This window comes from Pongo abelii, chromosome 12 (genome assembly GCF_028885655.2).
Source record: "Pongo abelii isolate AG06213 chromosome 12, NHGRI_mPonAbe1-v2.0_pri, whole genome shotgun sequence".
NCBI classification, from domain to species: domain Eukaryota; kingdom Metazoa; phylum Chordata; class Mammalia; order Primates; family Hominidae; genus Pongo; species Pongo abelii.
In genome coordinates, this window is record NC_071997.2 from 44,979,562 (window position 1) to 45,005,917 (window position 26,356).

The 26,356-nt window shown below is 47.1% G+C and overlaps 1 protein-coding gene across 8 annotated transcripts; it reads right to left on the reverse strand.

Annotated features, from left to right (window-relative positions):
- Positions 1–5,407: 5,407 nt before the first annotated feature.
- Positions 5,408–21,344, reverse strand: THNSL2 (threonine synthase like 2). 8 transcript variants are annotated; one of them, XM_054546546.2, is made up of 9 exons: positions 21,172–21,341; positions 18,261–18,495; positions 16,796–16,990; positions 16,228–16,380; positions 12,607–12,837; positions 9,192–9,340; positions 8,956–9,081; positions 6,559–6,710; positions 5,408–6,139 (listed from the first exon to the last, which is right to left on the reverse strand). In XM_054546546.2, exons 2-9 carry the CDS (start codon positions 18,481–18,483, stop codon positions 5,911–5,913), a joined length of 1,458 nt encoding a protein of 485 aa, XP_054402521.1. In that variant the 5' UTR covers positions 18,484–18,495; positions 21,172–21,341; the 3' UTR covers positions 5,408–5,910.
- Positions 21,345–26,356: the final 5,012 nt, after the last annotated feature.

The window sequence follows — 26,356 nt, forward strand, 5'->3', positions numbered from 1 at the left end:
TTTGAATTTTTAAAATTTTGTTTGTAGATTTGTCCATATTTAATTTGAATGTTCATTTCTGCTTATTCTTGTATGGGAGCTATCATCAGTACAAAGAGTTCATGAGTAATTTTATGTTTGTACATGCTTAAGTAGCTCTATTACAAAAATGAAAACTGTTTCAGACAACATTGGAGGTATCTGTGATTTTTTTTTTCTTTTAAAGGATGGAAGTCCCAATATGAAATTTGAAAAGCAATCAATTTAAAATATATATCTATTTGGGGCCCCATTTCCTCGCCACCCCACCCCCCAACCTTCAGGGCCTCTAATTCCCAGAGAACAAGTTCAGACTTGCCTGCCTGTGGGGTGTGGGAGTGGGGCTGGGGGTGAGGTGGGGGCAGGAAGGGTGGTCAGCCTTCTTTGGAGGGAGGACCTTGGGTGTACTCTGCTTCCCTCTTCTGGCCACACAAATCATTGCTGGGTTTATCTTGGGCTTGGAAAATTTGGAGGGTGTGTTTGGCCCTTTGGGCAGGTGGCAGGTCGTAGTGACCTTTAGTTGCAGGACCGTTGCACAGAGCTTGCCTCGACCCACCTAAGCCCTCATGGCCTGAATTGAGCCAATTTTACAAGCAAGCACTGTCTCTGTTTGGAGGGAACCTTGGATAAGGGATGGTGGGAGGAAAACAATGATCCAAGCCAGGGATGAGATGAAGGGAAAGGGCAAGAGGGTGACCTCCATGGCCTCCCTGGTGGCCAAACTAAGGGGAGGTTCCCACAGTTTCACCCTGGCCTGAACAGTCCCAGCCCTGCCTCCATTCTCAACTGCGTCTATTACAGGGCTTCTTGGCCTTGGTTTACTTAGCTCCGGAGCATCCATCCAAGGGGAAGGAAGTCCCCTCCCCAGCCACAAAGACACTTCTGCCTGCAATAGGAGGCCCTGTGCCTTCTCTAGGGTGTCGGTTTATGATAAATCTTTGCAATGACCACACCACTGAGGAGAAGAAAATAGTCCTGACTCTAGAAGGCTCCATGGGCACTCACAGCCCTTCAAGACCCAGACCGTTCTCCACACACCCCCAGCCCCCAACCCAGGCATCTTTCTGGGCCTACAACTCCTCCTACTGGTTCTTCTCCAGTTGAGCATTTGCAGTGAAGGGTAGATGTGGGGCTAGGGCCTGGGTTTACGGCAGTGGCCTTTGAAGAATGGGTAGTGGGGAAGCAGACCCCGAAACCAACCTCTGCAACACCAAGGTCAGTGCAGGGGTGGAAGGGTAAGAGGCGCCTGGATGCCTGCACGGGAGAGCACATTGCTCAAGCCATGGGGCAGTTCCTGGGCATGGCCATGGAATTCCATCAACCCCAGCCACATCTTTTCTTAATTTTTACCTCTCCCTTGGTATCCAACACTGCCCAGCACATGGTAGGCCTCAGCATCTGCCCAGCTCTTGGCCCCTGGGAGGCTCCCCAGCTGTGGAGGACTGATGGGTGGGATCTGAAAGGGCAGATCTGAGAAGGAAGACTCTTTTGGGCAAAGACAGTAAGCTCCCAACACAGAAGCTGACCCTGTCCTCTTTCCAGGAGGCTGATGGCTCTGCCCTCGTTGTGTTGCTCACCCTGTTTTTCTGGGGACACAGGTGAGAAAACTCAGCAAACGCTCCCAGGCCTCATCTATCTCCCCTAGTCTTCCAGCAGGGCCCACCCAGCTGGGCCTCCCTGCCAGCAGCTGGAAATCCCCAGAACCACTCTCACTTTCTTCCTACAACAACACCCTCCCCTGAGCAGACGCCTGCTCCCAACCATCCTCACAGTGAGGAGCTCAGCTCCACATGCAGCCCTAAGTCAGAGGGAAGTTCTTCCCAAAGCTCCTGGCTCCATGCCCCCTCCCCAGAGCATCTGGCCCTTCTCCTAATGATGGGCCCTCTCCTCTACCCTCTACCTCCCCATCTAGCCTTCAGACCACCACACACTGATTTGATGGGAACCTGGAGGCCCTGGGCCCAAAGCACTCCTCCTGGTATGGTAATCTACCCAAGTGGTTAGGCTTACAGATCCTATACCCAGCCTACACATCCCTCCTCCACCACACACTGGCTGTGTGGCCTTGGACAAGTTACCTAACCTCTCTGAGCTGCATTCCCTCATCTCTACTTCTTCCTAGACTCCTCATGAGGATTAAGGGAATCAATGTTTGGAAAGTGTTTTCTAAAGGTCTCAGCACATCATTGGTGCTCAAGAGAGGAACTGTACTATCCTTATCATCACTGCAAATTAACATAGTTTGTTAACTGGCTAGCAGAACCACTACTGACTAATCTGTGGCACATGGCCCCAAATGACCCTAACAGATCCTATTGCAGGGCATATTGGCTGGGCCAGGTCAACCTCTAACCCTGTGCCCAAACCTGCATCAGCACTGTTGGGGGGCCACAGAACTTTATCCTTAAGGAAGAGGCAATATCACAGGCAAGATAAGACTAATTCACAAAGCAATTAGTAAAAAATACAAGATAGCTTAAAAGTACTAAATTGTTCAGTGCAGACTATAATTGTGTTAATAGTAAGAACCATTTGTATGGCATTTGAGAGTTTACCCAGCACTTGGAAATACATTATCTCATCTCATGTAATCCTCAAAGCAAACCAGCAAGGTAAGTACAGATGTTCCTCAACTTACAACAGTTACATTCTAATAAACCCTTCATAAGTTGAAAATATCCTAAGTTGAAAATGCGTTTAATACCCTCAACCTACAGAAACATCATCATTTGGCCTAGCCTTCCTAAATGTGCTCAGAACACTGACATTAGCCTACAGTTGGGCAAAGTCATCTGTCAACAAAGCACACCGTGGAATATGGGCTATTTATCCTCGGATCACAAGGCTGACTGGGAGCTGGGCTCAATGCTGCTGCCCTGCGTTACAAGAGACTATCATACTGCATATCGTTAGCCTGGGGAAAAATCAAAATCTGAAGTCTACTGAATGCATATGAACTCAGTCTACTGGATGCATATTGCTTTCGCACCATCACCACCCTAAAGTTGCAAAGTCTTAAGTCAGGGATCATCTGTATTGTTAGATGCAGATGAGGAAACCACGGCTCACAGAGATTAAATGGCTTAGTTGTGATCACTACCAGTAAGTGGGTGACTCAGAAAAGACTCCACCCTGATTCTCACTTCATCTGGTACTAAGATCCTTGCTTTTTCCATTAAGTGGTGGGCGTGTGTGTGTGTGTGTGTATTAGTCTGCTCAGGACATGGTGAGACTTAAACAACAGAAATTCATTTCCTCCCAGTTCTAGAGGATGGAAGTCTCAGATCGAGGTGCCCTCAGGGTTGCTTTAACTCTGGGGTCTTTCTCCCTGGCTTGCAGATGGCCACCTTCTTCCTCTGACTTCACACAGTCTTCCCTCTGTGCCACATGTCTATATCCTAATTTCCTCTTGTAAAATAAGGGACACCAGTCCCACTGGTTTAGGGCCCAGCATAAAGACTTCATTTTAATTACCTTTTTAAAGACCCTATCTCCAAATACAGTTACATTCAGAGATACTGTGGATTCAACATATAATGGAAGTGACACAATTCAGCTCACGCGTGTGTGTGTGTGTGTGTGTGTTACAGGGGTGGGCACTTCTCCAGACTTCATCTCGTTCTCATCCTTCTTCTCATTTCCCCGACTCCCCGTGGCCAGTGTGGCCTCAGTTCAGGTTTCCTGTCGATGTGCACTGTGCCTGGTGTGGCCTTATTCTGGCCTCCCTCACAGGCATGGTGGCCTCTCAGAGCTGGATAGGTCCAAGAACCATTCAGGGGATGGGGTCTCCCTGTGACCTTGGCCCTGCCCTGAGGTCCTCAGAATATGGCAGCAAAAGAGAAGGAGCCACCTACACAGGCCTGCCCACAGCAGTGCCCAGTGCCAGTTAAAGAGGTCCGGAAAGCAGGGCTGCAGCAGCCCCTGGAGGACTCCTGGAGAAGCACAGCCATGCTCCCAGATCCATCCAAGAAAGGAAGATGGCGGGAGAACCCAGGAGCAGGGCCAGGGCCTGGGGAAGGATGGAGGGAGGCAGGCAGCAGAGCGAGCCCCATAAAAACGTGCCTGCTGACACAGGAGGAAGTGTGAGGAGAACTACACACCAAACTGGAGGCCACAAGGTCTGGGTTCAAGTTCCAGCCTCTCTGTTCTGTGTCGCCACGCTGGTAAGTTATCTCGTCTCTCAGAGTCTCAGTATTCTCACCCACAACATTGCGGGGGAAACAGTAGCAGTTGCTTCACACGTTGCTGTCAGGATTAAATGAGCTAATTTTTGTAAAATGTAACCTGGCACACAGTAGATGCTATCAGGGCTGCATAGTAACTTTTATGGGTATTAGGCATTTTTGCCTTCATGAGTGTCTTCCTCTATAAAAAAAATACTTAAAATTCTATTGTACAACAGTGTTAGAAGAAAGATGAATAAAATCCCAGCTCTATTATACTGTTTTCTTTTAGTTTTTAAAAGAAATGAAGACATTTTCATGGGCCTCTAATGAATGGTGGCCCCTAAGCATTGGGCCTATCATATCTAATGGGTAAGTGGCCCCAGGGGCTGCATCAGTGTCTGCTGCTGTGGATGTTAAAGTGTCTCAGAAACTGTCAAGTGTCGTGGCTGGTAAGGAGTCATTGTCACTCCTTTAAGAACATTCCTTCTGTCCTCCTGGGGTCCAGCATCCCTGTCCTCCCCTCTGGGTACTGACTGCAGTGCCTCAATGTGCAGTGTTCCAGCAGAGGGTGCCAGAGCCTTTCCCTTTAGTCCCACGGAGATGCGGGGCTGGGATGTTCTGATGGGGAATGCCAGGCAGGGATCACACCTGGGTGAGCAGCGCCTTCAGACCTCAGGCAGGCAGGGGAAGGGGGCTCTGGAGGACAAATACCCATTAGATCATTTCACAGCAGCCCCCAGGGTGGCGGCAACAACATCCTCTAGTGGCAAAAAATCCGTCCATCCAACGCCTGCCTCTCCTGCCCTCCTAGGGGCCCCCAGCGTCCAAGGCATGGGGCTTCTGTTGCCGTTCATGTGTTTATCTAAAACTCTCCTCAACCCACACAGGACTGGAACCTGATGAAATGGATTGGAACCTGAGTCAAATGGGCTCAATCCCAAGTGATGTGTGAGCAACAGGGCGACTTGACGCAGTTTGCACATTGATGCCAATGCTTTCCCACAGGGACTCCATCTGGTGAGCCCCACCTCAACCCCTATGAATGCCAGCACCACCAGGGCCACTGGCCCATGCCTGCTCTGCTGCCCCTCAAGCCTGGGCCAATGCAGGGCAGCAGGGGGATGCCGCACACACCTTAGCCCACCACTCAGCGGCCCCCAGGGCTGCCCACAGTCCTGCAGCTCTTCTAGGAAGGGACCTGCCCAGAGGACGTGCCGTCTCCATCACACTGAACAAGCATTTTATTCCAGGGATTCCCAAGATGTGAGCAGGGTGGAAGTCTCTGACAAGGCGGGCCAGAACCTTTGGATTTGGTTTGGGGGCCAAATCAACTGAGGCTCACAGAACATATAAAGCCTGCGTGAAGGTGGTGAGCTGCTCCCACCTTCACAGGTCTGGGGTCCTAAACCCCTGGAGCCATGGTCAATCCTGTGCCCAAGCCTCTTCTTTTGCAGGCCCTGAAACTTTCACTACAGCTCAGACACTGCTGCACGGGCCAGGGAGGGTGGGGGTGCTTCTGGCAACTGTTCACAGCCCCTCACTCAGCCTCCCTGGTGACCAGGCACAGAGTAGCCAGGGAGCGGAGCAAAGCCAGCTGGCTCCAGATCCAGCTGAGCAGCCTCCCGGAAACCTCCTAACCTACGCTTAATGGGGAGGGTGCACAAGGCAGCTCAGAAGGTGCATCTTCCTGGGATCTGAAGACTAAAGAAAGCCACCTCCAGCCAGGCTACCGGGAGGTGTTGAGGGCATGACTCCTCCACCGTCGGCTAAGGTCCTCAATGGTGTCCCGAAGCATCAGCATCCAGTTGTCACCTCTCCGCATCGGGGTGCAGCGTGTTTCCTTGTGCTCCAGGGCTACAATCTCTGCAGGAGTCTCAGGGGTCAGGCCAGCAGCCAGGACAGCTTCCGGGAACTTGGCTGCAGAGGCAGGGGCAAGGCAGCACCGGGGAGTGCTGCTGGGGATGGGGGCAGGTGGCAGCAGGAGGACATTAAGAGAATAGAGAGATGGGAAAGGAGAAGGTGGAGGAGGAAGAAGAAACAGGGGAAGTTTAGGGATGGGGGGGTATGGAGGACAGAGACACAGACAGACAATTGGCACCTTGAACTTATTGCTACAATGACGCTACCTGGCAAACTGCTCCTCCTGGTTGGAGGCCAGCTCAGCCACCACCTCTGCCCATGGCTGCTGTCCCTGGGATACCTGTCATGCTCCCTCTTCTGGGCCCACAGTTTCCAAGGCACAGTTCCACACAGCACCCATCACACTCCATTACAGCCATTTTTTCGTAGTCCTGTCTCTCCCACCGCTTGGAGAAGAAGAGGGCCCCTGAAATTCAAATGGTCCCTCAGTGGCCCAGGTCTCCGTGGCCTGTACCTGGGCTGCTGCCTGTCCATCTGCTGGTAATGGTAGTTCACAGCCACCGCCGAGTGGGGGCACAGCAAGTACTGGTTCTCATCCCAGCAGCGGCCCATGGTCTGGGTGATGGCTTCATCCGAAACTGACACGGATGTCACTGCCTCTGAAAGCTGAAGGGTCCCAGGTCAGAAAGATGAGGTGTGGTGGGGGAAGTAGGGAAAGATGACAAAACCCCACTTTCCACCACAGATCCACACAAACCCCAGGGATCCAGTGGGACATTCAGACCGAATGGCTCAGATGTGGCTCACAGTAAAAATCCAGCCTCCTAGTTTTGAGCTCAACTTGGAGGAAGGATACGTTTGAGTTTTATGTCAATCCATTTAGTTGGGATTTGGCTCCTAATCAGCAAATATAGATTTGTTCAACAACTTGCCATAGCCAGAAGGCTCGGGGCAGCCACACGTCTGGTGCTTGGTTGTTGGCACACCTCCTTCCTGTCAGTTCCTATTCAGCTCACGGAGCACCTCCTCCAGGAAGCCCTCCCCACTTCCTTCAGACAGAGGAAGACTCCCTTGTCTGTGCTCCCTCGGTGTGTTTGGTTTATTTGATCATCTTCTGAAAATGTATTGCATGCTTACAATACACCAAACACCCTGCATATACTTGACTGCAATAGGGATCATAGAGTATCACAGATTTTCTTTTTTTCTTTTTTTTTTGAGACAGAGTCTCTCTCTGTCACCCAGGCTGGAGTACTGTGACACGATCTTGGCTCACTGGAACCTCCACCTCCCAGGTTCAAGCGATTCTCCTGCCTCAGCCTCCCAAGTAGCTAGGATTTACAGGCATGTGCCACCATGCCCAGCTAATTTTTGGTTTTGTTAGTAGAGACGGGGTTTCACCATGTTGGCCAGGCTGGTCTCAAACTCCTGACCTCAAATGATCCGCCTGCCTCAGCCTCCCAAAGTTCTGGGATTAGAGGCGTGAGCCACCTCACCTGGCTGGTATCATAGATTTTCATATAGCTACCTGCTGTGAATTAGGGTTCCCAGCAGATAATGAATGTATTTTACTTGTCTTTGTGTTTCTAGCACCTAGCACAGTTCCTCGCTCACAGTAGATATATAACATGAATGGATGAATGCCATTCCAGCAAGTGAAGTGTCTCCTATGTGTATAGCCAGAGAGAGAATGAAGGAGTGGGGGGTATGGTGTCTGCCTTCATGGAGCACCTCATTTATATGAGAAGAAGGAATGTGAATGTCAGAACAAACCATTAACCAAATAAATTGATCTTTGGGTGCATCAAAAGAAGCACTGATTCCAGAAGGCCGGAATTCCACTCTAGTCTGCATTGGTATGGCTCAGCCTAGAGAACTGCATCCAACTTTGAAAACAACACTTTAAGGTGGATATTGACCTTGCAAAATTATGTGATGCAAGGGACCACTAAAGGAAGTGGGAAGACTAACTTGGTAAATGAGGATTCTCTAAATACTGGAAACACTTGGATGTACAATCAGACTGTGTAAGTCAGAAGGAGAACATTCTAGCTCAACGTAAAGACTTTTGTAATGGTGACAGCTGGTGTGAGGTAGTGAGGGTCTGGTCACTGGAGGTATGCACAGTCTGGATGGCCACTCAGTGGGAATGTGGTAGAGAAAATTAAAGGCAGGTTCAGAAATCCTTTTTTTTTTTTTAAACACAGAATAAGTACTATCAACAGGTTGCATTAAAATACAAACAATCCTTCCCAATTAGATTCCTACCATTCCAAGGAAATAAAATTTCTCCTTTTCCAAGAAAAATAAGAGAGAGAAAGGGAAGGAGAGAGGGAAAGAAAAAAGAAAGACAGAGAGGAGGGAGGAGAGAGGGAAGAAGGAGAGGGAGGGAGGAAAGAGAGAGGAAGGAAAAGGAAGCAAGGAAGAGCTCAACGGAAACAATGGTCTCTGTTCATACTGGATGGGCAAAATGGCTTCCAGTTGCCAGTATTATTGGAAATTAACAATAATAATAAGTAAAAATAAGCTAATGTATCAAGCCATATATTACCAGGAAGTATGCAAAGTGCTTCACATATATTATTTGACTGAAATCTCACAAGAACTCTATGAGGTAGGCATTCTTACTATCCCCATTTTATAAATGAAGGAACTGAAGCAAAGAGTTTAGGAAACTAGCCCAATGTCTCATAGCTTACTTGGAATTGAGCCTGTTTGACTCTAAACCATTTTCTCTATTACCTCTCCTCATTCAATAAATTATTCCATGTAAAGTGGCCATAAAAGTGACAGGCTCATAGCAGGTACTCAAGAAACAGGTGTCCTCTTCCCTTGACCAGACTTCCAAACCCCAAGTCTGCTATGTGCCTGTACCCCTTCCTTTCTCTGTGGTGTGTGGGTAGTGACTAACCTTGCTGTGCAGTTCCTTGGGCAGATTCACACTTTGGGTCCTTTCAAACTGCTCCATGAGGGCTCTTGTCACCTGGCTGTCAGAGCCAGAGAGCAGCCAGAATACCCTCTCCATGTTGTAGGGCACCTGGGCAGAAAGTCAGTTTCAGGTCCACACTGATCTCAGCCCCATCCAGCCCCACCCAGCCCCACCCAACCAACACCTGGGCCAGATCTGCACACCTCCCCCAGGCCTACCTGAATGTCCATAGCTGATGCCAAGGTTGATTTAACAGCCTCAGAGAGAGAGAAGTCTCCCTGCTGGACAGTCCTGTGGATGATGTCATTGCCGTTCACTGCCACGACCAGACGGACGGGCAGGCCTATCTTCTGAGCAATGTACCCAGCTTAAGACAAGAGAGGAGGAGAACAATGGCTTTTCAGAAACAAAAGCAAAAAGAAAAAAGTAAATTGGGCTTCATCAAAATTAGGAAACTTTTGTGCTTTTTGAAGCTTTTGTGCTTTAAAAAGGACACTAACAAAATGAAAAGGCAACTCACAGAATGGGGAAAAATGCAATTCATATATCTGTTAAGGGACTTGTATCCAGAATACATAAAGAACTGTTGCAACTCAACAATAAAAATACAAATAACTCAATTAAAAATGGGCAAAAGAACAGGCATTCCTTCAAAGGAGACATACAGATGGCCAATGAGCACATGAAACGATATTCAACATCATCAGTCATGAAGGAAATATAAACAAAAACCATGAGATATTACTTCAAACCCTCTAGGATGGCTAGAATAAAAAAGACAGGTAATAAAAAGTGTTGGTGAGGATGTGGAGAAATTGGAAAATTTCTACATTGCTGGTGGTGACAAAATGGTGCAGCCACTTTGGAAAACTAAAGTCTGTCAGTTCCTTAAAATATTAAACAGAGTTATCATATAACCCAGAAATTCCACTCCTAGTTATGTACCCAAAAGAAGTAAAAATATATGTTCACATGAAAACTTATACACAAATGTTCACTGCAGCATTATTCATAATAGCTGTGTTAAAACAATCCAAATGTCTATCAGCTGATAAACTGATAAACAAAATATACCACTGTATGGTATATCCATACAATTGAAAAAGTACTGATATATGATACAACATGGATGAACCTTGAAAACATTACGCTAGGGGAAAGAAGTCAGGCACAAAAGAGCACATACTGTATGATTCCTTTTATAGAAAATGTCTAGAATAGGAAAATCTATATAGACAGACAAAATAGATTCGTGGTTACCAAGGGCTGGCGAAGGAGGTGGTCTAAGGAAAAGTGAGGAGTGACTGCTAATGGGTACAGGGTTTCTTTTTAGAGTGATGTAAACATTCCAAAATTGGTTATGGTGATAGTTGCACAAGTCTGTGAATATATTATACTAAAAACCACTGAATCATACACTTAAAATGTGTGAATGATATGTGAATCATTTAGCAATAAACCTGTTACAGACACACACACACACACACACACACACACACACACACACACACACACACACACAGCAAGAGAGAGAGAGAGAGGAGAGAGAAAGCATGAGAATGAATAGGAGCACATCACCACGCCCTGAGGCTGTTTTATGTGTCAGCCCCCTGCCAGGTGCCAAAGTATTTAATAGATGGCTGACTACTGTAAAACACCAATTTTTGGAAGAGGAAATGAATGTTCCAAGAGGTCAAAATGACCTGTTCCAAAGCCTGTTAAGTGTCAGTCAGGATTCAAAATATGCCTAAGTTCTGAGCACATGCCCTCCCTTGACTCAGCCTCCTAGAGCCAGCAGTTTCAGACTACTCTCCCTGCACAGGCACCAGGGGAGGCCAGAGCAGCAACCTTAGTCCACCCCAACAGCAGTTCTTGTTTGCATGGAACAAGCAAGGAATTCCTCCCCCTAAGAGGTGTAAAGCCCAGACACGTGACATCATTTAGGAAGGTTTTACATATGGTGCTTTCATGAGCAGTTTATCTCTGGTGAGTAGCTAAGGGGAGTTAGGGACAACCACATCACTGTTAACCTGGCAAAACACTTTTTTTTTTTTTTTTTTTTTGAGACTGAGTCTCTCTCTGTTACCCAGGCTGGAGTGCAATGGCACAGTCTCAGCTCACTGCAACCTCCACTTCCCAGGTTCAAACGATTCTCCTGCCTCTGCCTCCCGAGTAACTGGGATTACAGGCGTGCGCCACCACACCTGGCTAATTTTTGTATTTTTAGTAGAGACAGGGTTTCACCATGTTGGCCAGGCTGGTCTCGAACTACTAATCTCAACTTTCTCTTTCTTATTTCACCTGATCCTCATGAGAACATCATGATATCCTTGCCTGACAGGGGAGAAATGGAGGCTCAGGAAGGTCCAGGGTCTTAAAGCCAAAGAGTTGGTTCCTGACAGAGCAAACATGAATAGGAACATCCTCAGCAAATGTTGGTCACGTGTTTATTTTGTATCGAGCACTGTGGTAGGCTCTGGGCTGCAGAGGGCCGCTGGCTGCACAACTCAGTGCATCACTAATTGGAGGGTGATGGGAATGGGGAGCATGGTGGGCTTTACCCCATGAGTGGCAAAGAAGCCCATCCCTCCTTGCCTGCTAGCCTGCTGTTCTCTCCATCTTTCTGTTAGTGGCAGAAGTCAGGAAGCTTCCTAATCACTAAGATGCTTCCATACTCTCAGCTACCATCCTTGGTGCCCATCAGAACCAATGCCATTGCCAGAACTATCAGGAACAGTAATTCCCCTAGCCTCACCAGCTCTGCAGCCAGACTGCCTGGGTCACGCTCCTGGCTCTGCTGCTGCCCAGCTCTGTAACCAGGGCATGACTCCTTTCTCTGTGCCTTTGTTTCCTTATCATAAAATGGAAAGTGTCCTCTCCACAGGTGGATAAATGAGTTCATACATGAAAAGTATTTAGAACAGTGCCAGTTGCATACTAAGTGCTTGATAAATATTAATGATTATTAGAGAAAATGATTTTAATGCTACACAGCTGTACAGCACTTTGCCCTTACAAAGTTTGCATGCACACAGGAATCTTATTTGCTCATCGAGGCAGTCCTGGGAGATAGGATGAGTGATACAATCTCATTTTATAGCTCAAAGGCTGAGTCTAAAGGACTGCTCCACAGCCTCTCAGTTAGTAAAGGACAGAACTGGGGCCAGAACCCCAAGTCCAGAACTCTTTCCACCTCACATGGGGTCAGGGTGGTGTGTCCAGGAATGGCAACAAATGTGCCAGTCAAGCCGCTTGCCCTCACATTGGGTAGCTGGCCAGGGTTGGGAGCAAAGTCCACATTTCTGATTGAGGGCACTGCCAGCCAGGCACAGCGGCTGACCCTTGACCTTGCCTCTCCACACTCTGCTGAGCCAGCGAGCACATCAGGTCAGGCTGCAGGAGCATGCGGGGTTAAGCCATCACCCTCTGCTGCTGGCAGCAGGAGCCCAGGATGCTGCTCCAGGCAATGAGGGGGGAAATCTTCTGGGAGCTTCTTCTGTGGGGTTTCCCATCACCTTCAGAACTGGGACTCCACCTTCTTTCTCCTCACAGTTGCAGCCAAAGTGCAGCTAGAAGGACTGGGGCCACAGGCATTTTTCTGGAAAGCCCATTTGTGCCCCGGGGACTCCTTACCTGCAAGGTTACCGGCAGCCCCTGTTGGCACAACCACCTCCACCAGGGGTAGGGGATGCGTGTCCAAGGATGGCATACACTGGAAGTAAGCAAAGAAGTGATGGGCCATCTGCACCAGGACCCGGGACCAGTTGATCGAATTCAGGCTCATCAGATTGTGCTTCTTAACAAAAGCCATGTCGGCAAACACAGTTTTGATCGGCTCATCGAGCTCATCGCTGTTTCCCTCCACTGCCAGCGGGGAGAGAAGAGGGCAGCCGTCAGGAGCATGTAGAACCCCAGGAGGTCAGCACTCACCTGCGACAGGGCCCTGCCAGGCTGAGCCCATCCTCCTGGGACCTTCGCGCAGCCTAGGTTTCTTTACTTTCACATAGCTTGGCCTCACTTTCTAGACTCAATATTAAGCTCGTCAAGGACAGAAACCATGCCTCAGATTCTTGTGTTCCTAAATATCTGCCCTAGCTTAGAACAGAAAGGGTAGCCAGGACCAGTTCCAATGTTTCTACCATTATCTAAAATAAGATAGCAAATGTCAACCTTCTGGGATCCTGGGAGAATTTCTCTTTGTAATCCATGCCCACTTCCCCCACTCTTCCGCAGAGGAGGAACTGTGTGCCTAATTGGAAAACGGTGAGAGACGTAGCCTTTGCTCCACAGTCCTCTATCAGGGGCCAGGGTGGAAACAGTCACCATTCCCCTGTGGTCCGCCCTCTGCCCTCATTTAGATCACAGGGTAGGTGTTCTGCTCTCTGCTCCTACATGGCAGGTAAGCTTACATGGACAGAACTTCCCCTCCCTGAAGCTGGGTGTGTACATCAGTGTAATTTATGCGTGAATTACTGGATACATTTATGGTGAATTGTCCACCAATACAAGTTATATCCTCCAGTCTAGCTCAATGAGCAACCAAGCCAATATTGATTTCTTATCTGATACCCAAGTATGTCTCCATTGGATCTACACTTGGAAGGGAGAGGGGTGAAATTTACTGGGAAACGTGCCAGAGAAGGCATTAAGGGTGCTAACCATTCTGCCCTTCAACACTGTGTAGCAGCAATGGAGCTGGGGGACTGACTCTAGATCCACGTGTGTACCCAGAATGGCCGGGGCCAGTCATGGTGATTCCATTCCTTTGCCAGGACCAAGCCAATCAGTGCCTGGTACTCTCACGGGGTCAGGGTTGGCTCCACAATGAGCATGTGAATAAATTCCGATCAGTGAACCACAAGGACGTGTTAGCTGGGTTCTAAAAAAAGATTCGCTGCTTTAAAAAAAAGAGCAACAGGAAGGGAGAGACGTGGTTACCTCAAGGAATCACCATATGACCACAAGAGGAATGAGCCTTAGGACTGATGAGGGCAGAGCAGAGAATGGGAAGGACCTGGGTTCCTGAGAGCATTGTGAGTCACTGAATCAAGCAACTGGGAGCCCACTCCACCCCTGGCCTTCCAGTTACAGAAGCTGGAAAATACTCTTGTTTAAGCTGGTCTGATTTGAATTTTTTGCTACTTCTAGCCAAGAGCATCCCAAATAACAATAAATACCTAGCACTTGTTGATTATTCTGTGCTTAAGAAGAACCAAGTATACAATGTACATGGAAATTAATGACTTTATAAACCAACTGTCCACATACAATAATCTAAGTGGTCCATCCCTACTCCCTAAGCTTACCAGTCTATAGAAAAATACATATTTGCTGTTATATCCTCAACTAACACACATCCTCCTTAAAACCAAACCAGAAAGCTCTAGAAAGGAAAGAAAGGATCTGAATAGTGTCGTTTATAAACAAAACTGATTTCTGTGAAGTCTGCTGTCTTAGTTTCTGATTTTCTTGAACATGGACACAACAGAAACACCCCCTTCAGGTCCAGCATTTAATGACTTATTGCATTCATCAGATTCCACATTTCCGCCATTACTTTACAGCTGGGCACTGTTCTCCAATCCACAAGTCAGGAATGGAGCTTTCAGTCACACCCTTAGGTCTGTGTACAAAAAAGACAAGAAGGGAGTAGGAGGCAGGACAGAGGCACAAAACGCTATTCTCTGCTTTGATTCTAGGAAAAAACAGTCCTAGATCTGTAACTAGCAATTTTGGTGCTTAGGGTATAACAAGGACCCTCAGGAGCCTGAATCTTGTGCATTAAAGTCTTGCAACAACTGCAGGAAAATGCAGCCAAATATGAGCAATTAGCAAGGCAAATGTGTAAGATGACATCAACACCTGCGTTAGCTAAACCACGGACCTTTCACTGGCAAGTGTATGCACCTGCTAAAGAACAGAGCAGAGGGGCAGTTTGCTTGCTCTTGAACAAACTGACAGAGGATATTTATGCTGCTCCTTTGGATAAGGTTTGTTTTCACTGTGCTTTTGCTCCTTGTCAAAGTTGACGTTATATAAAAATAACCTCTATAGGATTATCATAGGAAGCCAGGCCAGTTGTAGAAGGAACATTCTCTGCCGTCATACTTGCTGTTCTGTCAGGTGAGTGACCAAACTAAGCCAGGCCTTCTGGAAAGCCTGCCCAAGGCCACAGCCTGCCCAGGCCAAAACTTAATCCAAGTCCCCACCTTGCAGCTACCTGGGGTCCAGTGGGGGGTGAGAGGTAAAAATAAAAATGTACAGCCCACCCACGCTCACCCCATCTTTCTCCACTCTCAATCCCTGTAATGATTAAATCCATTAGGAATAGATGGCCTGATGTTAAAAAAGATGGCTTTTGCCTTTCTCCAAGCACAAAATGCTGTGATTCTCATGATGTGACTCAGGTAGCAGTATAACCAGTGGTGGGTACCACTAAGTAGTTCCCTATTTTAAATATTTAGACCGGATAACCAGTGCATGGCTTAGTTGTTCCCATACTGTAAAGAACAGCGGGAACTGTCAACATATAATGACACATTCTCTTTCTTTTTTTTTTTTTTTTTTTTTGAGACAGGGTCTCACTCTGTTGCCCAGGCTGCAATCCAATGGCATGATCTTGGCTCACTGCAGCCTTCTGGGCTTAAGCAATCCTCCCATCTCAGCCTTTGGAGGAGCTGGGACTACAGGTGGACACCACCACGCCCGGCTAATTTTTGTATTTTTTATAGTGGCAGGGTTTCGCCATGCTGCCCAGGCTGGTCTCAAACTCCTGGGCTGAAGCGATCCACCCACCTTGACCTCTCAAAGTGCTGGGATTACAGACATGAGTCACCGCACCTGGCAACACATTCTCTTAAAATAATTATTTAACATGTTGGTGTCCTCTAAACTTCAGAGTCTTGGAAAAAAACCCAAGTCACTTGGCTCAGGTTATGACTCTGCATGGCTGCTGACATACATGATACTTGCAGGCCGGACATGCATGGAGGTGGCATTTTTTGGGATATGGTTTTCAGTCCGTACTTCGTATGTTGTACTGTTGGTATCGGTTTATGCATCTGTCACCTCCAATAGTTTACTGTGTAGCCAGAACCCTGCCCAGAGCTGAGATATACACCAACCTCGAATATGACTGATGAAAGGAGAACGGTCAGCTACCCAATTGTGCAGTTTTGTTCCAGCCCATCTCCCAAAGCAAACCCAATTAAGGCAGGGCTGCACTGTCCCTAGAGCCTCTGCTTCAGCACACACCTCCAAACACATGTACGTTCTCCTTCAGCACCGTTGTCATCTGGAGCTCCTGAATCTTTGTGCAGTGACCTTTGGGCAGCAGAACAATAATGTCCATGTTCTTTGCCCCTTGAACACTCTCAATGGCAGCACTTCCTGTGTCCCCAGATGTTCCTGGATGGGAAGAAAGGAGAACTCTTCCCCTTTAGAACAAAGGGAATGAACGAGGAAAGAAATGGTCCCCAAAGCACTGTTGTCAAATATAGCAACATCTACTTCAAATACTTGGAGGATATGAACCTAGCACTCCACCTAGGGTCCATGGATCCACGGATAAAATTCAGGACATAAGTTAACTTGTGAACCACATCATCTTAAGCATTTTGTGCACTTCAAACATTACTCTGAGAAAGTTCCATAGCCTCCATCAGCCTGGCAAAGGGGTCTATGGCACCAGAAAATGTTAGGAACCTTGCTCTGGAAGAACCAGTACCACAGTTCCTGAGTGGCTCTATGAACAGCATCCTATAGGTGGACACCCTACAGTCACAGCACTCAGGTATTCCGCGTTCATGCCCCCAAAACACACCTACAACCACAGTGACGTGCTTCTCCCTCTTCTCCAGGAAGTACTGCAGGAACTGTGCTGTGCAGGACAGGGACAGGTCCTTAAATGCATATGTGACGCCATGCCACAGCTCCAACACGTTCAGCCCATTCCTCAACCTGGACAGATGGACCACCTCTCTGTGACGGAATCTGCTGAAGGCTCGGTTGATCAGATCTGTGAGGGTAGTGGGGTGGATAGCCAATGAGGGGCCTGGTCTCTTTCTCAAGTTCCCTCTCAGTCTCTGAATATAAAGTTTCCAACTCCTGCTACTAAAAGGCCAAAAATCTTCATCTTAAATGATACCATTTTTGAATACAATTGTATAAAACTAGAAAAAAGTCTGGGAAAACATGCACCAAACTGTTCACAGATTCCTTATAGTGATTTCCTCAGAGACCAGAATTGGTACTAGAAGACTTTATTTTTCATTTTTTATACTTCTTCATTGTTTGACTGTCTCGTGAGCATGTATTCCAATCAGGGGTCAATTAAATAGCTACATAACACATCAATGTCACATCCCATCTAATGTTCCTTCCTAAAGATAGGAAGCTTTTTGTTTGTTTGTTACATTACTAAATCTCACACCTGTGACGCCAGAGCCTTTGGATGGTTGATATACAGCCCTCCCTAAGGCAGGACTGGAGCAGTCCTAGAGCAGAGCTTCTCAAACTGTCACTGGCAAACCAAGCACCTGGGATCTTATTAAAATGCAGGCTGGTTCAATCAGTCTGAGGCAGTCTCGGATTTCCAACAAGTGCCCAAGCAATGCCATCACTGCTGGTCATCAGACTGCATTTTAAGTGGTCCTTTCTCTTCCCCAACCCCAAACCACCACCATTACATTATGGATTTTGTTCTTGCTGTTTAAAGTGTGGCTCATGGACCAGTAGTCTGGTATTATCTGGACATCTGACAGAATTGCAGAATTCTCACTCCTACCCTAGACCTAGTGAATCAGAATTTGGTTTTTAACAAGATCCCCCAGGAAATCCATAGGCACATTATAGCTTAAAACAAGCTGGTCCAGGACAGTCTTGAAGTCCCTTCTGGAATTAACATTCAAAAAATAAAATAGCAATTTGGGGGTCTGGGTGCTTTATGTGAAGGAAGGAAACACCCCAACATTCAAGTCACTGAAGATGATTCTAAAATCCCTAGTGTTTAAGAGGTTTTTTTTTTTTTTTAAAGAAAAGAAAAAGAGAGAAAGAGAGAGAAAGAAAGAATTCTCTGAAGAAAATTTCAACATTCATCTCCCTGGAGATAGGATGAAATCTTTCAGAATATTTTCAATTCTGGGATTCTAGAGTCAGGAAAAGAAATAAAACAAAGTTTGAGAAGAAATGTGACTAGAGACTTCCTAGTGGTTTGATGATGGATTTGCAATTCTGTAGACTGAGCTGGCAGGGGCTGGAAGAGTGAAAGTAGAGGTGGGAGCACTCACCATTTAATTCATCTTTTGGAATGAGCTCAGAGCCAATGAAGAGGGCACACAGCTCCTTCACCAGGCCAGGATAGGAGAGTGTGCTCCACTGGCACAGGGTCTTTCTGTCCAACTGTGGGAGCTCTTCGGGCATAAAGAGGCCCCCGTCGGGTGCATAGCCAGAGAAGAGGGCCCCCTCAAAGTTGACCCGTGGGGCTTTGCCCCTGGTGCTGACGTACCACATGATCCCGGAGGCCTGCAGAGAGGACAGTCCCAGAGGCACCTGGTCTCCAAGCTCCCACACCCCACAGGGCAAAGCCAAAGCACACACAGTCTCACAGCCTCTAGACCACCAGTCTCTGGGGCACATGTCCCAGACCTAGAGATGGCAGTCCTGTCTCAAGTCTCATGCCAGCTTCATCTGCAACTGTGTAAATCATGATTCCACCAATCAAAATGAGGCAATTCCACTGACCTCCTGTCTTCAGGGAGAGGGTATCGGAGCATGCCGGGAAAAGAGAAAGCTTGGTCCTCACCAGTGAGAAAGAAGGCCTGGGGGTGGGGACAGATAATAGCAATAGTAGGCAACTGCCAGCTTGATATCCCTCTTGCTAAGGTGAAGGACAAACACACAGAGTCATATACCCCTTTCAGGGATGTCTGGGTCCACTTCTGCTCAAAAACCAAACATCTTCAATGGTTATTGGAAACACTGTCTACAGGCTAGTAGTTCTCAACTGTGGTAGCTTGTTGGAATCAACCTCAGAGCGTTAAAAAAATACAACTACCTGAATCAATTAAATTAGACTCTAAATGAGAGGCTCCTCAAGAGAGTCTAACGTGCAGCCAGGGTTGAGAAGAGGGTGACCAACTCATCCCAGTTCGCCCAGGAGTTTTCTGGTCTTAAAACTGCAAGTCCCATGTCCTAGGAAACCCCTCAATCCCAGGCAAACTAAGATGGTTGGTCATCCTAGTGGATAACCAGTGTTCTACCTCTTAGCCTAATCCTAGGACAGTTACAAATGCTGATATGCAGTCTTTAAAACTAACTGGCCCTGCATAGACTGAGTTCTCCGGTTCCTGGGGAAGCCCAGGACCCCTTAGGCCTAACTCTGGTCACACTTCCACATCAGTTACTTTCCCAGGAGCCAGATGCCATGTCAAGGAGCTGGGCTTGAACTCTAAACACCTTCCTCTGGATCATGACAGTGAATTTAGGGGCCCTGGCTTCGAAGCCCCACAGTAACTATGGGGATGAATTTGACTAGACGTAGCTCTCAGTATCAGCTTGGACTTTCTGTGCCAGGGTGGGAGGGGATCCCCTGCCCTCTAAGGGCAAAGCCACCCAAAGCTCTCTACCTACATGAGGCATATGAGCACTGACCTGGAGGAATTCTCATTTCCTAGTCTGTGGCTCTGACATCTGTGGGCCCAAGTGCACGTCTCACGTGGGCTGCCACGTGCCACTCTCTTAACTACAAATGTAAGTGTATCTAACTTAGAGACAGAGACAAGCTTGATCATACAAACCATGAATCTTTTGAAAATGATTATGCTGGGACAATGGTATAAGCCAGAACTCTCTCTCTGGCAACCTAGGATACAAGGTCACTCCGTATGGGAGTCCATGTCAAAAAGATGAAATATGGGTAACTCCAAAAGTTAACTGCAGTGGATAAGCAAAGCAGGCAGTATTTCACAAAACAGAACCAGGGTCGGGGGGCAGGTGCTAGCGGTGCCCTCAATAAAGAGAGGAATTTCTGCAATTCTGTAATAAGAGTTAGAGCCAACGCAAACTGCCCAAGACCCTGGAGTAACAGAAAGAAGGCCTTCATAGGACCAGACTTAAATGCTACGCCTGAGCTGCCAAAGAAACCGTCGCAGGAGTGAGGGCAGGAGCAAGCAAGGCAATAAGGTACAGCAAAAGAAAATATTTTTCAAATGCCCTTCCCTGGGTGGAAGGAATATCACACCCGGGGCACTGGGAAGGATATGGAACAACTGTCCAGGAACAGAGGACAGAGGGGCTGGCACGGGGCTCTGAGCAGGTCATGGAAGGAGCTGGCCTGATTAGCATATACCCATGCCCGTCACGCAACAGGACTGTCCCTGTTCAGTCCAATGCCTTCCAGGGGCAGCATTCCCAGGCCAACTGAGCAAAGCTAAAGAGAAATACACATGGTTGGGTTCAATGTAAGCCAGAGGCGGAAATAGCAACCACAGGAGGTGGTGAAGCTGAGGAAGAAAACCGAGTGCTGTTGTTGGGCTGCTCTATGAGGGCTCCAAGCATGGGATGGAGACCCGGACTACGTGTCCCCTGGGATTTTATATTCTAATAATTTTCCTTTGCGACTCCTCTGGACCCTATTCCAGAGTAGAGAAGGTCAGAAAAACTCTGACCAATAACCAGGATAAATAAATACGGAAAATAGGAGTAGCCCGAAGGCTGGGAACGAGAAGGTGGGTAGACAGGCGCTCCTCAGGGAGGTGGAGGGGTTTTGTGAGAAGGGGTGGGACAGAGCGGAGACTCGGACCCCAGGAGCCGACGGCACCCCTAGGGGGTGGAGGCAGACCCCGAGCTCTCTGAGGCTACCGGTGCCAGTCATCCCGCCAAGGAGGGTGGCCTAAACCCTCAAGGGACACGCAGGCGCCTGAGGTTCCACTCCCAGCCCCTGAAAACACCACGGACTTCATTTTCGGGGTTCTCCAAGGACTGCTCAAACGCCGCAGAAAACGCAAAGCATCAGAAACCCCCGCACCACCCTCCCAAGTTCCTCAAGTCCGAGCGCCGGAACCAAAGGTTCCAGAAACGGGCGGGGCGACGGACGCGGGCCTGCGGGAATCAGGGCTGAGCGGAGCCGCGAGAGCGTCCGGAGCTCAGAAATCTTGCCCGCGACGACCCCGGGAGGGCGGCGAGGTTGGCGCGCGTTACCGGTGCGGGGCGCGGGACGCGAGTCCCGGTGCGCAGTAGGGCTGCCCGGGCTACGAACGTGCGCACCCCGCAGTCCGCGTCCCTGGCGGTGGGGTGGGGCTTCCGGTCGGGGCCGGAGCTACGGTTCTCAGCTTCGCAGCGGGAAGCACCTGGGGATGGAGCTGGGGGTGGAGGACGGAGGACGGAGGAGAGCGCGTGGGCAGCGGTGCGCGATCCCGGAAGCATCGCGAGGGAGAAGCCCTGTGCCCCTCCCGCGGCCTTTTTTTTTTTTTTTTTTTTTTTTTGAGACAGAGTCTCGCTCTGTCGCCCCAGGCTGGAGTGCAGTGGCGCGGTCTCGGCTCACCGCAAGCTGCGCCTCTCAGGTTCACGCCATTCTCCTGCCTCAGCCTCCCAAATAGCTGGGACTACAGGCATCCGCCACCACGCCCGGCTAATTTTTTGTATTTTTAGTAGAGACGGGGTTTCACCGTGTTAGCCAGGATGGTCTCAATCTCCTGACCTCGTGATCCGCCCGCCTCGGCCTCCCAAAGTGTTGGGATTACAGGCATGAGCCCCGCGGCCCATTTTTTAAGGCGCTTCAGTAAACGCTTTATTGACATTCAGCCTCGGAATCTTCGCTGCAGGGCTGTGAGCCCCACAGAACCTCATTTTTCAATTTAGAAAATGGACAGCAAAGTGCGAAGAAGAAAGGCCCTGCGTTCCTTTAGGATTCTTGTCTGTCGTCTGCAGCATCAGAGAGCTGGAGAGCATGAGAGCCTTGCTTCTCAAACTGCGGTTAGTATGTTAGGACTTCAGAACTCACCAGATAGGTGACATCAGCTCAATTCCAAAAATTCTTTATAAAAAATTTTCAGTTGGTTTTGGGGGGTATGAAAATTCTTCATATTTTTTGAGAAACACTTTTTATTAAGCATAGGTCTATTCTAGGATAAAAGCCCGTCACCCCCATTCATTCTTTAAGAGAAAAAAATGGCAAGAACTTGAAGGAAAAACAAAACAGCAACAACAAAAACGCCCTCTAGATATGCCCAAATGCCCCTGGATTCACATTGAGCTCTTGGGGCCCACCCCACTGAAGCAAAATTAGAGGAGGTAGACCAGAGAGGTTCGGGCAAAGGTTTAGTCCTGGGTAGGCCAGGTCACTCTGGCAGTCCCAGCTGGGCCTCCAGTGGCCTTCTGATGTTGCCTGTTCCCCCCTCTTTCTTCCTCCTATCTCTGACATCCTCCTACACTTGCGGTTTCTGCTTACTCAACCTACCTGTTCTCCAAAATTCAGCCCATACATGGTGCCCACTTGACATATCCACACAGGTTCATGCAGCTACCATGGACTGACCCTAGTCTGGGTGGGTCTCAGATTCTGGAAAGAGAGGGAGAGAGAGACTGGTCACTGCTCAGCTAATGGGATTGGCTTTCTTGTCCCAAGCTGGGGCTGAGGACTTGTCACAGAGTTCACACAGGGGTCAGAGAGGACATTCCAAGAGAGACAGGTATAGGCCAGGCAGGGACCCCCAAAGGGTTTTCATCCCTTCTATCAGGTGTACTTAATCACTCAGAGGCCAGGGAAACTGAGGCCGATGGCAAAAATAAGATTCAGCAGCGTGTTTTACAGCACTCATGTGTGTTACAGCGTGTGTTACAGACTCAACCAGTAGAGTCTGCATAAGGACAGATGCACCTTCCACGGACCTCTCCCACAAGCCCTCTGCCACACTTACACAGGCCTGCAGGCCTTTGTGATTCTGTGGGCAAGAGGAGTGGCCAGAAGCTCTTCTGTGAATTGTAGTTTAACTCCCCAGAAAAGAGAGAACCAAAACGCTCAGGGAACAACAGGGTTCATTAGGAATCTCTGCCTGGGACATAAAGAACAGTACAGCCGCGGAGAACAGAAACTTCTGCATGGCCCATGAGGAAGAAAGAATTCTGAATCGCCAAGCAACAGTAGGGATGTGGAGTTCTCAGAGACTTCTACATGGTATCAACATTTAGTTTTTATAGGATTAGAAACCGCTTGTTTTTTTCTTTTCAACCTTATTGATTAGAGTGCTTAGCTGTCTATAACATTGAAGCCAACGATCTTCCAGCCAATGCTGAAGCAGAGCCCTGGGGTCCATGCAGTGCTGTTTCTTCTGTGTGACCCAGGCAGAGCTATCTTTAGAGAGGCTTCTCCAAAGCTGTACAGGAGAATTTACCTTTGTTGCCATGCACTGGATGTAGGAGTTAGGGACCAGATCCCTTGCTAAGGATTAGGTTAGGGCCTGGACTTCCGGAGAAGAAAGCAACCTGCTAAAAGTCCTCCAGCCTTTGTGCAGGGCAGAGGATAGAACTCAGGCTGCTTCTGGTGTCCAAGCTGGACAAAGACAGCAGGGCAGAAGAGAGAGAAGATGACATTCCAAATCAGGACACACTATTCTCTCTGAGCATTTTTGAACTCCTCAATTGATGATACATCATTTTGCCAAATATATGGGGTGGTGGTTTGAGGAAATGGGGTAATATTTAAGTTTAAGTATCCTGAGTCACCCTCACTTCTTGAGTTCCTGACTCAGTAACAACAGTGCCAAATAAATAGCCCCAAATTGTCAAGCAAAACCTGACTGGCATAATTCCAACTGCCTTTTTTGCAGAAATGATCGTAAAATTCATTTAGAGGTGAAAGGAACCCAGAGTAGCCAATATAATCGGGAGGACTTACACTTCCTAATTTTAAATCCTAGTACAAAGCTATGTTAATCAAGATGGCCTGGTACTGGCATAAGGATAGACAAACAGATCAATGGGATAGAATTAAGAATCTCGAAATAAATCCATACCCATATGATCAATTGATTTTTGACAAGGATGTCAAGACTATTCAATGGGGAACGAATAATCTTAAATAAATTATAATTGGACAACTGGACATCCATACACAAATGAGTGAGTTTGGACCCCTACCTCACACCATATGCAGAAATTAGCTCAAAATGGATCAAAGACCTACGTATAAGAACTAAAACTATAAACCTCTTAGAATTAAACATAGGTTTAAATCATCGTGACCTTGGGTGAGGCAACAGTTTCCTAAATATGACACCAAAAGCACATGCAACAAAAGAGAAAACAGATAAATTGAACTTCATCAAAATTAAAACTTTTATGCATCAAAGGACTATTAAGAAAGTGAAAAAACAACCTACAAAGTGGGAGAAAATATTTGCAAATCATATACCTGATAAGAATCTAGTATCCAGAATATATAGAAAGCTATTACAACTCAATAATAAAAATATCTAAGTCTTAAATGGGCAAAGAACATAAGTGGACATTTCTCTGAAGAAGATAGACAAATGGCCAATGGGCACATCAAAAGATGTTTAACATCATTCGTCATTAGATAAATGCAAATCAAAACGACAATGAGATACCACTTGTCACCCACTAGGATGGCTAGAATCGAAAAAGATAAAAAGTGTCAAGGATGTGGAGAAATTGGAACACTGTTACGTTACTGGTGAAGATGTAAACTGCTGCAGCCACTTTGGAAAAACAATTTGGCAGTTCCTCAAAATGTGACCCAGCAATTCCACTCTTAAGTACATACCCAAGAGAATGGAAAACATAGGTTCATGCAAAATACAGCGTAAGAATGTTTGTAGCAGCACTATTCATAATAGCCAAAATGTGGAAACAACCCAAATGTTCATGAACTGAAAAATGGATAAACAGATGTGATCTATCCAAACCGTGGAAAATTATTCAGCCATAAAAGGAATGAAATACTGATGAACAGTATGAATGAATACATACTGACATGGATGAACCTTGAAAACATTATGCAGGTGAAACAAGCCTGACACAAAAGGCTGTATATTGTATGGTTCTATTTATAGGTAATACCCAGAAACTTGTTCTGGGCGTATAGATTTACTTAAATCTATAGAGGCTGAAAATAGATTAGTGGTTGCCAGGGGCTGGGCAAGAGAAAAATAGGGAGTGACTGCTAATGATTCCATAGTTTCTTTTAGGGGTGATTAAAATTTCTGGAATTAGATAGTGGGAATGGATGTACAAATTTGTATGTATTTACTAAAAATCATGGGATTGTACACTTTAAAGAGGTGGATTTCATGCTATGTGAATTATATTGTATTTGAAATCTGCAAAAAATATAAAAACTGATTGGCTAGGAGTCGGGTTGCATTATCCAAAACAGCTGCCCAGAGAGGAAGGCTTTGAAGGCCTTCAGGGTAGATTGAGTCCTTGGAAGGAGCATGCTGCTGCCACTGAGAGAATAAAACCACCAGAGAAAGCCTGATTCAGGCATGATTTAATTCATTAGTAAACAACTTTAGAAATCATTTCTAAAAACTCAGAGAACAAAGCATCCTCTGTTGCTGGGAGCTTCTCATATGTATTAATATTATGTACTCTTTCCTATTGTTCCAAATACATTCTTCCATTGCTGAATTTATTAAATAGCAGTGAATGCTGCAGAATTAATATAGATGAGAGATGCCTTTTAGTATTCTGATATCTAGTTTTACTCAATAGCTTTTGAGAAACCAGCAGAATACATTTGAGAAGGGTACAAATAGTTCTGTAGTTATTTTTACTTCTGGTGCTGTTCTTTCACCATCTGAGCAGTGTGTGTTTATAAGAGATGTTTGTTATAAGGACTGGGTGCTGGTTTTCCAGTCATGCCTTTTTCCTTCCCTTGGCCCATGCTAAGCATTGCTCTGTATGCCCGAAAGCATTTGTGCTAAATTCAAAGATACTTTTGTTCAAGCAGATAGGAAAGACATGTCTACCCATTTATCCCTATTGAATAGAGTTAAGTAAAAGCAGAGTTTATATCCCCAAATTAGGAGTTTCAGAGGCCACTGGTACATCTGCTCATCCTTCTCTCTAGGGAGAGATTACTCATTAAAGAAATATCCTTCAAGGGAGAAGAGGAAGGCATCACTTGGTTGATCATCCTGGATTGTAAGAAATGTCTCCAAGATGGAGAAAGAGAGGAATTTAACTCTCCAAATCTCTCAGGAGTTCTATACCTTTACGGAGACACTGTCTCCAGTTTCTAAGGCCATGGCAATCCAAACACTTCCTCTGTTCAGAAAGCCTGAACCATGAAAAACTATGAAATATTCATGGAGAATTTTCTTCCAGTGCCCGGAGGCACAGCTGCCTGCCACCTTGTATCATG

Coding starts and splice junctions, on each gene's coding strand:
- THNSL2 (XM_024241980.3), bottom strand. CDS start 18,609: ATGTGCCCCAGAGACTGGTGGTCTAGAGGCTGTGAGACTGTGTGTGCT. Junction 9,341..12,606: donor GGCTGCCGGTAACCTTGCAG/GTAAGGAGTCCC, acceptor TCTTGTCTTAAG/CTGGGTACATTGCTCAGAAG. Junction 6,711..8,955: donor CCAAGGAACTGCACAGCAAG/GTTAGTCACTAC, acceptor GGGACCCTTCAG/CTTTCAGAGGCAGTGACATC.